Source organism: Dendrobium catenatum, unplaced genomic scaffold (assembly GCF_001605985.2).
Source record: "Dendrobium catenatum unplaced genomic scaffold, ASM160598v2 original_scaffold_86101, whole genome shotgun sequence".
Classification (NCBI taxonomy): Eukaryota; Viridiplantae; Streptophyta; class Magnoliopsida; order Asparagales; family Orchidaceae; genus Dendrobium; species Dendrobium catenatum.
This window is the reverse complement of record NW_021404542.1, coordinates 355,021-371,183: the sequence shown is the minus strand read 5'-3', so window position 1 is coordinate 371,183 and position 16,163 is coordinate 355,021. Positions and strand designations below refer to the sequence as shown.

Sequence of the window (16,163 nt, the reverse complement as noted above, 5' to 3'; positions counted from 1 at the left end):
TAATTAAATTACCCCCCTAGCTTTCACATCCAAATCATGCATAAGCTCTTGAGCCAACAAAATATTATCAGTGATAGCTCTCCCTTTCACAAAAGCCATCTGATAAGGAGAGATAATGCTAGGTAAAACCACAGAAAGACGGTTAGCAATAATTTTAGAAACCAATTTATTAAAACAAGTGCAAAGGCTAATCGGCCGGAAGTCATTCCATGTCTTGGTAGAATTATTTTTAGGAATAAGAACTAAAGAAGTAGCAGAAAAAAATCAAGGCATAGGAGAACCATCAAAAAAATCCAAAACCGCATTAAACATATCACCACCAATAATGTTCCAAGCTTTTTGAAAAAACAGAGTGGTAAAACCATCAGGACCCGCCACCGAGTCACTATTCCTCTCCATCATAACTTTCTTAACTTCCTCCAATGATGGCGGACATGGAAGAAAATTATTATCCTCAGCAGAAACAATATTATGAATGAAAGATAACTCCATATCAATGATAGAAGAAAAGTTCTTGTTAAACAAATTTTGAAAATGCTCAATAGCTAAATCTTTCACCTCCATAATATTGTCAGTAAAAAGACCATCCTTCTTTTGAATTTTAATGGTGGAATTTTTAATACGTTTACGATTAACAATAGCATGAAAGTACTTGGTGTTCCTATCCCCCTCACCCAAATGTTTCGCAGCCGCTTTTTGCTTCCAATACACTTCTTCCTGATTATGATAATTAATCAAATCAACTTTGCATTTATTAAGAAGGTCTAAGTTAACCACAGAGGGATCAGATCTATAAGAGGATTCAGTTAAATTAACAAGATTCTCATCTTGAAGAATATTCGAGAAGATATTCTTAAAGACATTCCTATTCCACCAGTTTAGAACTTGTTTTAATCTTTTAAGTTTATACCAAAACCTCACCATACCTCTCACGCCATTATCAGGATGAAGGGGAGCAATCCAATTATTATTAACCGTGTTCAAAAAAGAATTATTAAGCAAGCACATATTTTGAAATCTAAATTTAGGAGGAGCATTATAAGAGGAACGCTTAATAGTAATTAATAAGGGAGAGTGATCCGATAAAGTCCTAGAAAGATGTTGAACATTAGTGGCATTAAAAAGACTAATCCAAGCATCATTAAAAAGCACACGATCGAGTCTTTGCCACAAATGTCCCCTATTCCAAGTAAAACTATCACCAACAAAACCAATGTCAATCAAATTACAAGTTGAAATCATGTTATTAAAATCGTCCATAGAACGAAGAGAAGGGCTAGAACCACCCATTCTTTCTGTAGAACAGGAAATCGCATTAAAATCTCCACCCATAAGCCAAGGGAGATTACATAAGCTATGAAAATCAATGAGAGAATCCCATAAAGCTTTTCTATTGTAGAGAGATGAAGCAGCATAAATAAAAGAAGCAAAGCATTGAACATTGTACATCTCAATTTTACAATGTAGAATTTGAACATGATCCCCAATAACATCAAGGACAATCGGATTATGCCAAAAAATCCAAATTTTGTTGGATATATTAGAAATAGCATTATGAAATCCCAAAAACCGACAAGTTTTAAGTAGATTGGAAGAATCAATGAGAGGCTCAAGCAAAATAAGCATATTAATATTGTGAATACAACATAAATTCTTAACACGGTTACGAGATGAAGGGAAACCAATACCCCTAATATTCCAAATGGTCGTGTTTAACATAAATAACAATTAATGCGAAGTATTAGACCTAGTGTTCCTAGCAGGCTGCACAACAACATTCTTGACCTTCTTACTTTTTTTACTATGAACTTTACTAAAACTCTTATCATTGTCGAACATAACATGACATTTTGCATTAATATCCATATCTTCATAATCAGTAAAAGCATCGCTAGTATAATGAGAATGAGTAGGAGACTTACCCTCCAAATTTAAAGTAGAGCCATCATCTTCCATGAACTTACCATCATCACTCATATTATCATTACCCTGAAATCTTGTTCCTTTCGAAGTAGCAGAATTAGCCAACGGATGGATAATGGGACTAATTTCTCCTTCCTCACAAGAAACACTATTATTGTCAGCTCCTTCTCCAATCAGATGGACGTATAAAGCAATGTTTTCCTGTTCAACAATCATAGTCATACTAATTTCAGCATTAGTAACAGGAATCACACCATTACAAGCATTAGAAATAACCATATTATCTGTCCCATTCACAGCAGAATTATTATTAACATTCTCCATAACCTTAAAAGAATCCATATCTTCACCATTTTGTTTAAAATTATCCTGATTAATACAATTATGATTTAAAACCTCAGACGGTCCCACTTCATCTTGCGCATGACATGAAAGATTTTCAGTATGCTCCAGCAGAATTTCCTTACCCTTTTCGGCACACACCTCATCAGCTTGAGTATTAGATTTCTTAGGAACACGTAAATTAGGAAATTTTTTAAAACATTCACTGGCAGCATGACCGTGCATCTTACAGAAAGAATAAAATATAGGCAAATTTTCTATTTCAACTTTTTGAAAATAACCTTTTACCTCAGAACCTAACCAGATTTCATTAGGATATTTTTTAGAAACATCAAGTTCAACTAACACCCTTGCCACCGAAGGCCGAGAGATCGACGCGGTGGCTTGATCCGTTTGAAGCGGATGGCCAAAAATTGAAGCTAAACCAAATAAAATTTGTTGGTTAAAAAAATGAAGTCTCAAGTTAGGAAAAGCTAACCAAACTAGAGCTATCTGTGATTCCTCCCTCACATCAAAATCCGGAGTCAATTTCAGCAATCTCATTTGACAACCTTGAATGTAATACGCTCTACGTGAGAAAATACGACTGTAGTCTAGATCATTCGAGAGTTGAATAGCAATGTGTCTTTGATCAAGTAATTCAACATGAAAGGAACCTGAAAGCTTAAGGTTAAAAAAAAAACTTATGAATCATGTCAAGATTAGGCCTCCTTAAAACTAAAGTAAAGGTAAAAGGAGCAGCAAGTTGATCAACAACAGTTTCCTCGAAAAGTAAAGCCGGAGCTCCTTTATACGAAGCATGAACGAAAGTCAGCTTCGGAATAGAAAGGGAACCCCCAGCAAGGGCTTCTTTGAAGGAACGAGATTTACCATCCATTCCTGACTTTAAAGGATGCGATGATGACGGAACCGTCATCATCCCATACCAAAAACTCATGAAAAAAAAACCCCCACAAGAGAGAAGAGGCAGACAAACGAACAAAACTAAAGCTTAAGGATGAAATCACCCGAGAAAACCAACCTTGAGAGCCAGAAACGCAGAAACCAGCAAGCCCTAGAAAAATTGCCTCAGAGTCGCCAGAGAGACGTTGAAAAAAGCTTCAAGTATTATTATTCTATTTTTTATCATTTCTCCTAGCATGTTCTGGATATTTTCTATTTATTATTTATGTGTACTAATATTTCATAGAAATTATACTCCAGATTGCTGAAGACTTCAAGACAGAGTAGATTATGGTTTCATGTAATGAAGTCTGTAAATTTTTTATTTTACTTAAGTCTGAGAGAGTTTGTTTGTAATTGGGTAATCGTGCAAATACACATAGGGGGAGTGAGTCAATTCTTAAAATTTTAAGACTAATCATACTGTATAAATTCCAATCGTACTGGAGAATTTGTCATGTTCTTTCCTCCAAAATAAAGTTAATCATATCATGTCTTGTAATTTTTAAATTGTTCCTATTGTATTAAGTTTGTTCGTACATATGACTTATAGAGTATGAAATGGGTGCGTACTAGTTTATCCCAAGTAAAAACATTCATTTTTGTAATATTCATACTATACGATGTAATTTCATATAGCCGATTAATAGAGTACAAAATGAGGTCATCTACGTTCATTCCAAAAAAAGCATGGTTATTAATTATTTATACTATATGATGTTAGTTTGTATAGACGACTGATAGAGTACAAAATAAAGTTCATATAGGATCGTACCAGATGAATAGGTTCAATTTTGAACTATTCATATAGTATGATGTCAGTTCGTACATACGACTAATAGAGTATGAAATAAGGTTTGTACAGGAATGTATATGGATTTTTAAATTTTTCGAATAGATGATCCTCGATCGTACTATATTATCTTAAGTAAGTTGACTTGTAATTTTTAATTTTTTTGGATGGTTTTTTGTGTTTGATATATAAGAGTCCTAAAAACTGACACTCAATATCTTTGCTACAATTTTCTCTTGAGAATAGCCATTGAGTGTGAGTGTTTGGGAGAGATTATAAGAGTGAAGAGTAATAGATCAAGTGAGCGTGAGTTGTAAGGGATTCACAAGGTTGCCTAATGCGATGATCTCTTTTTCTTCTTCAAATTTTTGCCCATCTCCTATGGAGACTTTTGAGAGAAGATCTTTAGTATTGTGTCATGATACTCTGCCATTAGTAAGAGGGTGAGAAAAGATGATGATTCCTTGCCATCACTAGGAGGGTGAGAAACGATGTCAGTACTCTGCCATCACCAGGAGGGTTAGAAAGGATGAAGGTTTTCTGCCATTATTTAGAGGATGAGAAAGGATGTCAATACTCTGCTACACTGGGTTGGTGGAGAGAGATTGTAAGGGCTTCTCCACCTTGCTATGGGGGTAAAAGGAGAGTCACTTTGATTTAATGTAATACGTGGAGGAGTCTCCAAGGAGTGGAAATAGGTTCAGTTTGAACTGAACCACTATAAATTTGGTGTTTTTCTATTCACTTGCTTTTTCATTTTTTTTTTTATGCTTTAAAATTTTAGGATTACAAAATTTATTGTGATAATTAGTTTATTATACAACTACATATTTTAGGATTATTATTTAAACTTTCTAAAAATTATTTTAAAATATCCAAAAAAATTTAAAATTACCAATTCACTCCCCTCTTAGTTAGTCTTGAGATGGTTCAATAAGGTCTAATAACCTACTCGAACTTTCAATAGTTAATCATTAAATAGTGATCAATATTACTAACACTGATAGTAAATTACTAACAATATTAGTATTTGAAAACTTTGTACCAGTAATAATAAAACAATATGTTAATATTAAATTAATATAGTGATGGTAAATGTATATAATGAATGCATTTCAATAATCACACTAAATAAGTAAGATGTTCTAAATGTTGCGATATTTTTCTAGTAATCAGTAAACCGATAAATTAGTAATCATTAACTTAATGAGAAAATATGTCACTCTTTGCCCATCAGCATTATAGTTAACTTGTTATAACTCTCAATTAGTGAATCACGTGAATGTGGAGGAAAGCACCAAACTATAGTATTTAAAGGAAAACTCATAGGCCCACTATCATGTACAACTTAATCATCGAACCAATGTTAGTGCTTAACCAACTTTACTTTTTCTCACACACATTACTATTTAATGTTATAAAAGTAGTAGTAACCAGTTATCACCTTAAAACTTAACAATATTCATTAACTATGTTTCAAATAATAAGAGAATCAGATTAGAATGTTAAAATCATTACTCTTATTAAATTATATAAAATGAAATAACTACACTTTTATCTAATAAGATTATGAAATCAACTAGTTAGAATATCCAAAATAATCAATATTATAATATACCAAATGTTGTATGATGGAAGTTTATGGAATCAAATAAAAATGCCATAAAAATTATTTTAGGAGGAATCAAACAGTAGAACTTGGTGGGCACTTGCGGATATGCTACTACTATGCCTGTTAGCTTTTGAATTTGCTTAGATTTTCTTCGTTATAAAATGCACACTAGATTTGCAGGTATACAGGTCAATCAAGAAATAAAGTGTTAGAGTGAGTGTCGATCTGATGAGGAAGTATTCTAGATTATAATCAAACTAGTATTGTCTAATACAGATATAAGGTTTATCCAATATATAAAATTAATTTTTGCTTATGCTTATAAAATAATAACATTTTTCTAATTAAGGCTCTTAAATATTAATGTGGATATAGCATATTTATTCCTAAATCTCTGTTGAGTATATAGAGTTAAAAATGGAGGTTTAAGACCTTCCTACAATTCTAATGTATCCATATAACCTAGAAAGTGTAACATCATTTATCTAGGCATGCCAACATTCTATTTCAATTCTCTTATTTTTCTAATATTCATCCATTGAGGTAATATATCGCAGTAGATATTAATTGTATATATGGCCATTATATGCATTAAATTAAGAGAAGGAGATATTAAAAACATCTATAATTTTCTTTAAGGTATGAGATTTTACATTAGCCCAAAACTCATAAATTAGCCAAACATGGATAAATTAAAAAGTAAACCCATCTTCATTTCACTTAAAAAGGAAAAGATTCAAAAGAAAAAATAAGTTGAAATTTCACTAGTGTTGCAAGTCAAGCTCACGAGTTTATGTTTTTGATGATAACAAATATTGTGTCTTACATTCTTATGTCTACTTTATATTTCTAATGTATATTTGTTTGTGTGTGTACTAACATTTTAGGAATATCATGCTCCATCCAATAAAGATTCCATGCTCAATATTATGTAAAATATGTTATGTTGTAAATATTTTTGTAATATTCATTGATGTATTTTTTATTTCTTGAGTCAAGTCCTATAAGGGTGTATGCTTGCTTGGTAACCATGCACACACACCCTCAAGGGGATTGAGATTGAGTTAAAACCAAAAGTTCATTTTTGAACTAATCATACTATACAATTTATATTGTACTATATGACCAGCTCATTTAACTAATTGTACTGGATGATTTAGATCATCTAGGAAGATCAATTACAATAAAAAAATAGTCACCAATCAAAATTTAGAAAATATTTTGAATTTCAATTTTTTGTTCTAATCATCCAAGATGATCTACATTATACTGGAAGATTTATAACAATTATGCTTAAGTTGATCCTGTGATTAGGGGACTAATTATAATTAAATTGCTCGATTAGATCGTACAGAACAATCTTAAGATCATATTGGACAATCTTTGATATTTTATGGGATAACCCTTAATCGTACCAGATGAAATATCATAATTTTTGTTCTAATCATCCAAGATGATCCATAATATCATACTATACAATATGTATAAATTTGAACTGAACATCCAGGACTATCCTGAGATCGTCTAGGACTATTAGGTAAAATTCTACACATAGTACATGATGATCTTACGATCACCCAAGATGATATTTGGCACCATAATTGAGTTTTTAGGATTTTATAAAGCCCTCTATTTAAGCACATCATATTGGATGATCCTGTAATTATACTGGATGATCTTTATCATCATAAATAATTTTTAAGATTTTTAAAGCTCATTATTTAAGCTTTGTCAACACACTTGGTAAGTGTATTTTGGAACCATTGTGTTTTCATTCGTCTAGAGAAAACTTAAAGAGAGTACTTAAAAGGGAGAGAGGAAAGGGTCAAGTTTGAGAGGGAGAAGATTTTATGAGGGGATTTCAAGGGAGTGTAGAGGGGATTTCACACAGTTGCTCCAATAAGCTTGCACTTTAATACTATCGAATTCAAGGTTCATCTTTAGGGAAGTTTTGGGAAGAAAAAGATCTCTTTATTGTCAAATGATCTAACTACTCTGCCAAACTATGAAAGGTGGAAGTAATTTTATAAGGGCTTCTTCACCTAGCTATGGGTGCTAAAGAAGATTCATTAAAGATTTAGTGTAATACTCGGAGGATGCCTCTAGGGAGTGGATGTAGGTCAAGTTGGATCGAACCACTATAAATCTAGTGTGTTCTTTTTTTTCACTTTATTTTTCATATTTATTTTTGGATATAACTTCTTGGTTGAAAACTGTGATTGATATTACATTAAATTGATTATTTATTTTAAATATTGAAAAAAGCTATACAAATGTGATTTTTCTTTTTATTGAAAAAAGTTTTTTTTTAAAATATCCAATTCATCCCCCCTCCCCTCTTAATTAGCCTCGGGACTAGTTCTTTAGGGTTTAACACCCCTCATGAACTTTTAAGTGGTATCAAAGCCAAGCTCAAAAACAAAGTTTAGAAAACTTTTGAAAAATAACGAATGACTAACTTTGGAAATCGTAACATTGTGGAAGACTATTCAACCACCGACCATCTTTATTTGAAAATATTTCTTTTGATTTTTGAAAAATTCACATGTCTACTTTCTTGCAATTAAATGATTATCGAATGTGGCATATAATTCAAAGCTGGTTATTCTAACTATCATGTATAGTAGATGGAGTCAAAAATGATATTTCTTTTGTTGAATGGAGTATAGTAGAACAAATCAATGCCCAAGTGAATGCTAAATCTTTAAATTATTTTTTTTTTCTTTGAATTCTTAAGATTGAATGATAGTATCCATATACACTATTAGCAAGGAGATTTGGGATAAATTACACACTACATACAAAGGTACTAGTGAAGTCAAGCAATCCAGATTGAATATTTAAATGCTTAATTAAAATTATTTTGCAAGAAACCTTAAGAGACTATTCTAGATATGTATATTAAATTTACTCAAATAGTGACATCATTACACTCCTTAGGTAAAGAATTTTCAAACTTTAAAAAAGTTAATAAAATTCTATATTTTCTACTTGATAAGTTTGATGTCAAAGTCATTACAGTTTATGAATTGAAAAGTTTGAATAAATATTCTATTGTTAATTTGATTGGCTCACTCATTGCCTATGAATAAAGTTGTTAAGATAGTTGCTATTTGCATACTTTACATTTATGCAACTTGTATAGTTTTGATGATTCCAAACATTATTGTTCAAATGTTTAGTTATCTCCTAACAATTTTAGAAGATTTATATTTGCTCTTGTGTGTACTAACATTTCAGGAAAATCAAACTCAAGACTAAGAAGACTTCAAATCAAATTCAACATGAGATACTTTGTGAATTTGAAGCTTGTACTTTTCTTTGAATTAAATTTGAAAGGGAGTGATTGTAATTGAGTGTATAAAATCATACACACATATATAAGGAGATCATATAAAATTTATACTGATCGTACGGGACGATATCATATCGTACGGGACGATCAGACAGTTATCTCCTATTGAGTACATAGAACGAATAAGAACTAGCTTGAAAATTTTTCTAAGTCCTATTCGTCCGGGACGAAATTAAATATCGTCCAAGACGATCTGGTCTCTGTTAAATTTTCGTCCAAACGAAATTAAATATCATCCAGGACGATCTGGTCTCTGTAAAATTTTCGTCCATACGAAATTAATTATCGTTAGAAAATGAGTTGCTCTCTATAAATGTTGGCTCAAGAAAAATGGCACGAATGCATGAATCCTGCTTTGCAGCTGTAGGATTCCATTTCCCTTAAGTCAGATTGAAATTAACCAGATTTCCCCTGAGGATAGTATCAGGGTTAAAGATCTGGGTTCTTTACTCCTATAGCGCAAGCACCTCATAGTTAATTACCCATCTTACTACGTAAAGAGAGACTCTCGAATTAAGTGATGAAATAAATTTTTGGATAAATTAGTCTCAATATTGAGGAAATGGAGTAAACCGATCAAGCCCATGGTTCCGTCGTCCGGGTATACATAGAATTTCAGTCTACCAACACTAAACATCATTGATTGTAATGTCCAGAGAATCTGATTAGCAGGCCATGGGTTGCCTGCCTCTTCGGAATCCCGATAGACTGAAGTGGTTTATGGATTTTAATTTATTTTAAGTTGTGTTGGGGCTTATGACTTCCTTAGAAGTCCCCCATTGATTTGTTTGGATATGGGGTGCTTATTACCTATTTATGAGTGGCCCAAGGATGGATCTTACAAACTTAACTCTTAGTGAGCTGCCCGAGAATTTTTATTATTTATGTAGGACCTATGACTCCCTTAGGAAGTTAGCTGAAAAAACGAGTCTTAAAACTTTAGTTTGGTCTTATGTGCTCCAATTAGGGTTGCCCCCATGGAGATTTAAAATCTATATTTGGGATTTATGATGACTTTGGTAGAAAAGTAACCAAGTATTTGATTTAAAATTGGGCTTATGACTTTCGTTAGAAAGTAGCGCCGAGGTGCTTACAACCTACCTATTAGCTAGGATGCCCGAATTTTTTTTTTTGGCTTATGGCTCCAATTCCGGAGTTGCCCGAATATTTTGTTTAGTTTGGGGCTTACGGCTCAATTAGGAGTTGCCAGGAGTTTGATTTGGAATTTGGGGCTTATTATGCTATTTATGAGTGGCCCAATGATTGGGTCTTTACTTAACTCTATAGTGAGAGTTTTTATATCTGCCCCGAATAATTTGTTTTTAGTTTGGGGCTTATGGCCCAATTAGGAGTTACCCTGATAGGGTCTTACAACCTTAACTCTATAGTAAGGCTGCTGAGATTAATTATTATGTAGGACTTATGACTTCCTTAGGAAGTAGCCTGAAAATGAGTCTTAAAACTTTAGTTTGGGTCTATGGCTCCAATTAGGAAGTTGCCCGGGATTTAATCTATTTGGGTTTATGACTTTGTAGAAAGTAATACCCAGTAATTGAATTTAAATTGGGACTTATGACTTTCGTAGAAAGTAGCCCGAAGGTGGGCCTTACAACCTAACCCTATAGGCTAGGATGCCCGAATAGTTTTTTTTTTTTTTTTGGGCTTATGGCTCCAATTCGGAGTTGCCCGAATAGTTTGTTTAGTTTGGGGCTTACGGCTCCAATTAGGAGTTGCCCGAAAAATTTCAGTTGGATAGGTCTTATGGCTTTCTTAGAAGTTGCCTAACGGTGAGTCTTACGACTTAGCCCTATAAGCTAAGCGGCCCAAGTTGTGGGTCTTACAACCTAGTCCTTTTAGACTAGGATGCCCGGGTGAGGGGTTTAGGTTTGTGTTATCACCTAAACATTTTCCTCAAATGTCGGACTTACAACTTCTATTAGAAGTGGCTGGAGGTTTTAATTGGGGTTTAGGAGTTAGGCCAATTTTACCTAAAACATTTCCCTAAGATCGGGCTTACTGCTTTCCTATGAAAGTTGTCGGGTAATGGGTCTTACAACCAAGTTCCTATGAACGAGGCTGCCCATTATTTTGAATTTAATTGTTTGATTGGACAGTAGTTGTTCGAAACTAGACCACCGTGATTTTTTTTTTTTGTTGGTTGTTTACCAGTAATTGTACTTACTAGTTTGACTAGTTGTCATTGTAACACTGGTACTCTTTTGCTATAGTAATTTTCCTTTCTTTTAATATATTGCTTTTACTTTTTTTTTTTGGTACCAGTGTACTGATAATTTACATTTTCTGCTTTAGCACCAAATTTAACATTATTTTATTTCTAATGCTAAATAAATTTAATTTATTTGTTGCAGGGGGCTCGTACATGAGGGACCTTTGGAGAGCTTGCAGAAAGTGTTGTGTAGAGCTTCGTTTATGGTTATAGGAAGTTTTGCATGGGAATTTGTAGAGTTTGTTTGAGTTGTGTTTGATTTGAGTTTGAATTGTGTTTGATTTGAGTTTGAGTTGTGTTATATACAAGTCTATAAAGATAAAATCTACAAATGAAATTTTACCATAAAAATGTGAGTTTATGTTTCCAACAATTCTATGTAATATCATATGCTTAGTACATAGTTTCTTAGGGAAGGAGCTCTAATTTGATACAGCATGTAATCAATGGCATTCTTTTAGATATGATCATCTGTAGTCATAACAGGATTATATTGACTTTTATAAATACATTCATGTCCTTGTACTTTAAGACGTTTGGATCAAATTTCTCAATGAACAAAGTCATTGATTTATGCTGCTAAGACATGCATCCATGCCATGCATGACATGTATCAATGAAGAATTGAGAGAAAATTTGTTTCCTCTGTTGCCATCTTAAAAATTTACTGGATAGCATCTGATTATGCATCATCGATTAACTCATTAAAGAGAAATATTAATTCCTGCTACCCTAGTAAATGTTTAAGTTATCAAAGATGCGATGGAATTTGTAACATCTTTTTGTTTATTTATTTTCTTAGAGAGATTAGGGAACGTAAAAAGATGTGTTTTTTTTGGTTTTTTTTTTGTTTTTTTTATTTTTATTTTTATGGAGTATAATTTTCCTATTCTCAATTGTTCTTTTACAGTTGAATTTATCTGAAGAAGTTAGTTTTGAAAGTGTGAATTGGCATCTACAAAAGCACATAATAGCTTTTTAGTTTAGTTGGTAATTTAAATGCTCTCTAAAAAAAATAGAGATTTGTGATTTTTTTTTTATTTTTTTTTTATTAATTAAGTTTAGAATTTTCAAGAAAAATTTCGGCAGCCTCCCGGCGTCATCTCCCCACCGAGGGAGAAATCGGGACGGCATTTGTCGATATTTTCTTCCCGGTCGGACCTAAGGTCGACGACATGAGGTCTTCAATTTAAATTCTTCCCGACCGGATTTGAAATCGACGGTACGAGGTCTTGTATTTTAAAACCATCTCGGCCGGACCTAAGGTCGACGACACGAGGTCTTCAATTGAAATTCTTCCCGACCGGATTTAAAATGAGAATCGACGCGGTACGAGGTCTTGTATTTTTAAAACAATCTCGCCGACCTAAGGCGCGACACGAGGTCTTCAATTAAGATTCTTCCCGACCGGATTCTAAAATCGACGGTCGAGGTCTTGTATTTTAAAACCAATCTCGGATTCGGACCTAAGGTCGACACACGAGGTCTTCATTAAATTCTCCCGACCGGATTTTAAAATCACGGTATGAGTCTTGAATTGCAACCATCTCGCCGAGATTCTAAGTTCCCGACGCGAGGTCTTCAATTTGAATCATTCGCCGGACTTAAAGTCGACGGTGCGAGGTCATTCTTTTGAAATTCTTTTTGATCGAATTTAAAAAAAAAAAATTACCTGTGCCAGGTCTCATATATATATTTTTTTAAATCATCCGCCAAATACAAAAAAAATCGTGGACGGATCTTTTGCATCAGCGAATTCATGATAATTTTTATAATTGCCAAAAGAAAAATGAAATGGATACTTCATATAATCTATTTAATTCTTTAGATTTTATTTAATAAACGTAGCCTTCCATTAATTTATATTGTAAATATAACAATCCTATGATGTTCATTAAAGGCAATTAATTCCAATTATATTTTCTTGAATTGAAAAACAGTATATCTCGTACATGTCAGGTTTGAAGAATTAGATATAGTACATAAATCCTTCTAATACAAATAGCTATTTTTAAAATTTTTTATGCGATCAGGCAATTTTGTTGGATTGAGACAAGGACAAGATATCAATAATTATAATTATGAATTCTGGTCAGTGCATAGGAATTTATTTTAAAAATGCATAACTCTGAATTATCTATCTATAAATAATATTAATTATATATATATATATATATATATATATATATATAGTATATATATATATATATATGATTATATATATATTATACTATATACTATATATTATTATATATATTATATATAATATTTATGCCGAGCGTGGAAAATTGTAAGCAAATAAACCCTTTTAAAGAAATTTCCACTACATAAGTGATAAAAAGATCATGTATTCAGTCCAGTAAGTAGACCTGTCAACAATTTGATCCGACCGAAAACCCGATCCGACCGACCCGAAATTCTCGGTTATCGGTTTGACCCGGTTTAATAATGGGTCGGGTTTAGGGTCTGGATTTGACCCATTTATTATTCGGGTAGGGTCTGGGTACCCCGAAAACCCGACTCTCGCTAACCCGAATCGACCCGCCTCACCCGCGCTTTAATAATTTAATATAACATAAAAAATTAAAAATTAGGCGTCCACGCGTACAGTCGAGCCTGAGCTGGCATCTGTTTAATCCTCGTAACTCTCCGTCTCTCGTCTCATTTCGTCTTCCTGGCATCTGTTTAAGGGTTTCCGATTTCTCTACAGTTTCCGCCTCTCAGAGTCTCAGTCTCCTCTCCGACTCTCAGTCTCGTCGGCACGACAGCGTCTACGGGATACGCTTCACAGTTCACACATTCCCTAATTATGTTTGTATCTCGTTTCTCATCTCTAATTGAGTATTTTTTGAATAGTTTAGAAGATGAAGCCATGAAGGTTTTTGATATTTTGTGTTTGCTTCATTTTTATCATATATTGATTTATCTCAAGACTCCATTTCTCTTCGATGGTGTTGGATTTTGGAAGTTGAATCTTTTCTCAAGTTTTCGTGAAATCTATTTCTTTTGCTACATTTTTTTTTATCGGCTAGGTTACAAAAATTTGTGCAATATGGTTTGAAAATGGCAACGGTGTTTAAGTTTAAGTGATTAAGCCAACATATTGATTTTTCTCTACTCTTCTAATTTTTTGGCCGATTGAACTTTTGCTGATGCAGAAGATTTGAGTCATTGAGGCAGTTAGGGAATCTTGTTTTTATTGATGCTGATGGAATCATGGAATATTGGACAACTGATGTACTGGTTTTGTTTGCAGTTTTAACTTAATCATTGTTGGTTTTTTTTTTATTTTTTGTGATGCACGTTAATGGCATCATGATCAATTGATCATATAGTATTGTAGTTAACTGTTAAAATAAAAAAAAACTGTTAAGTGTTAAGTGGTTAAGTAGGTATTTTTCTTTTGTTGTGATGTCTTCTTAAATTTTTAATAGTATGGAGGGCATTGGATGGGCTCTAATACCATTGCTGAAAATGTTTTTATTGATGAAATTGGAAGTTGGGCCCATCTGAAAATGTGGTAGAGTTAGAGGCCATGTAACATTCAATGTTAATGAAGGAGGTGAAGTTTGGCTAATGCTAGGAAGCGGGAAGAAGACATCGGTTGTTTGGGTACTTTGAGATGTTTGCCTAAGCCAAAAGATGGTGGTAAGCAAAGGTGTAAATGCAAGAAATGTTGGTGTGACATATTTCTGTGATAGCAAAAACGGCAACTGCAATCTAAGACGACACTTGGAAATTGTAAATAAAAGAAAATAATGTCGTGATATTGGGCCAACTCATATTTACAAACAAACTCTGAATCCTCCATTTCCTATGGCTGAATAGTAGTTTGATCAGTCAGAATTTCGTGACGCTGTTTATTGGCATGTATCATTATGCATGACTTGCCATTTCAGTGTGTTGAGTGGGGTTGGAGTTCGAGCTCTTCTAACTTATCTTCGTCGAGAACTTACAGTGTTTTCAAGAAACACCGCACGAAGTGATTGTATGAAATTATTAGTAGAGAGAAGAGTAAAATATACGTCAGAGTTATGCAAAATTGACAAGTAGAGTGGTGCTTAACTTCAGACCTTTGGACTTCTATAATACAGATGGTTTTTTTTTTTGAACAATGCATTTTATAGATAATGGATGTGGCAATTTGCAAAAAAAAGATTATAAGCTTTTGTTGATGCCACCCCTTCTATGAATGGCAATTTCATTGTTTGAAAAGTTGCAGTCTCTGATTATGGAGTGGAAAATTGAATACAAATTTTAGTCATTACTTTGGATAATGCGTCAGCAAAACAATACCTCAGTTGAATTTTTAAGAAATCGTTTATGTTTACGAGTGCTTTTGCTTTGTGATTGGTGAGTTCTTTCATATTCGTTGTACAGCACATGATTGTGATCTCATATCTTTGTTCAAGATGGTCTGAAGGAGGTTGATTCATCAGTAATTAAAATCGAGAGAGCATTAGTATGTTAAAGGCTCTATCAAGTGAGGAAGCAAAAGTTTGTTGAATGTACAATACAAGCTGTCTAGAAGGAAGAGAGGTTTGCGACAAGATGTTTTCCAACTAGATGGAACTCCACTTTCATCATGCTGGATAGTGCTATTTACTATCCGACGAGCTTTTCAACATTTAGAATTTGGTGATTCAAATTATAAGAATTTGCCCAACCTTAGTTGCTGAGTGGGCTAAAGTTGATCTATTTGGCAATTCTTGGCCCCTTTCTCGAGATCCTTTGTGTTATATCTGGATCAAAGTACCCAACATCTAAGATTTTTGTACTTTCCTTGCATTTCTACTGCTTATGCATTCGTTGAAAATATGAACTCCTAAATGGACATGAATACATAAAAAAATGGCAGCAGGAATGCTAGTCATAATTTGAGAAAATATTGGTCTGGATTTTCTATTATATCTTGCTATAGCTGTCATTTTAGATCCACGGTACAATTGCTTTTGTTGATGGTGCTATA

The 16,163-nt window shown here is 33.2% G+C and overlaps 1 protein-coding gene across 1 annotated transcript; it reads right to left on the bottom strand.

Annotated features, from left to right (window-relative positions):
• Positions 1-264: 264 nt before the first annotated feature.
• Positions 265-1,332, bottom strand: LOC110104175. Its single transcript, XM_020833164.1, has one exon. The coding sequence runs from the start codon at positions 1,330-1,332 to the stop codon at positions 265-267; it is 1,068 nt and encodes a 355-aa protein (XP_020688823.1).
• Positions 1,333-16,163: the final 14,831 nt, after the last annotated feature.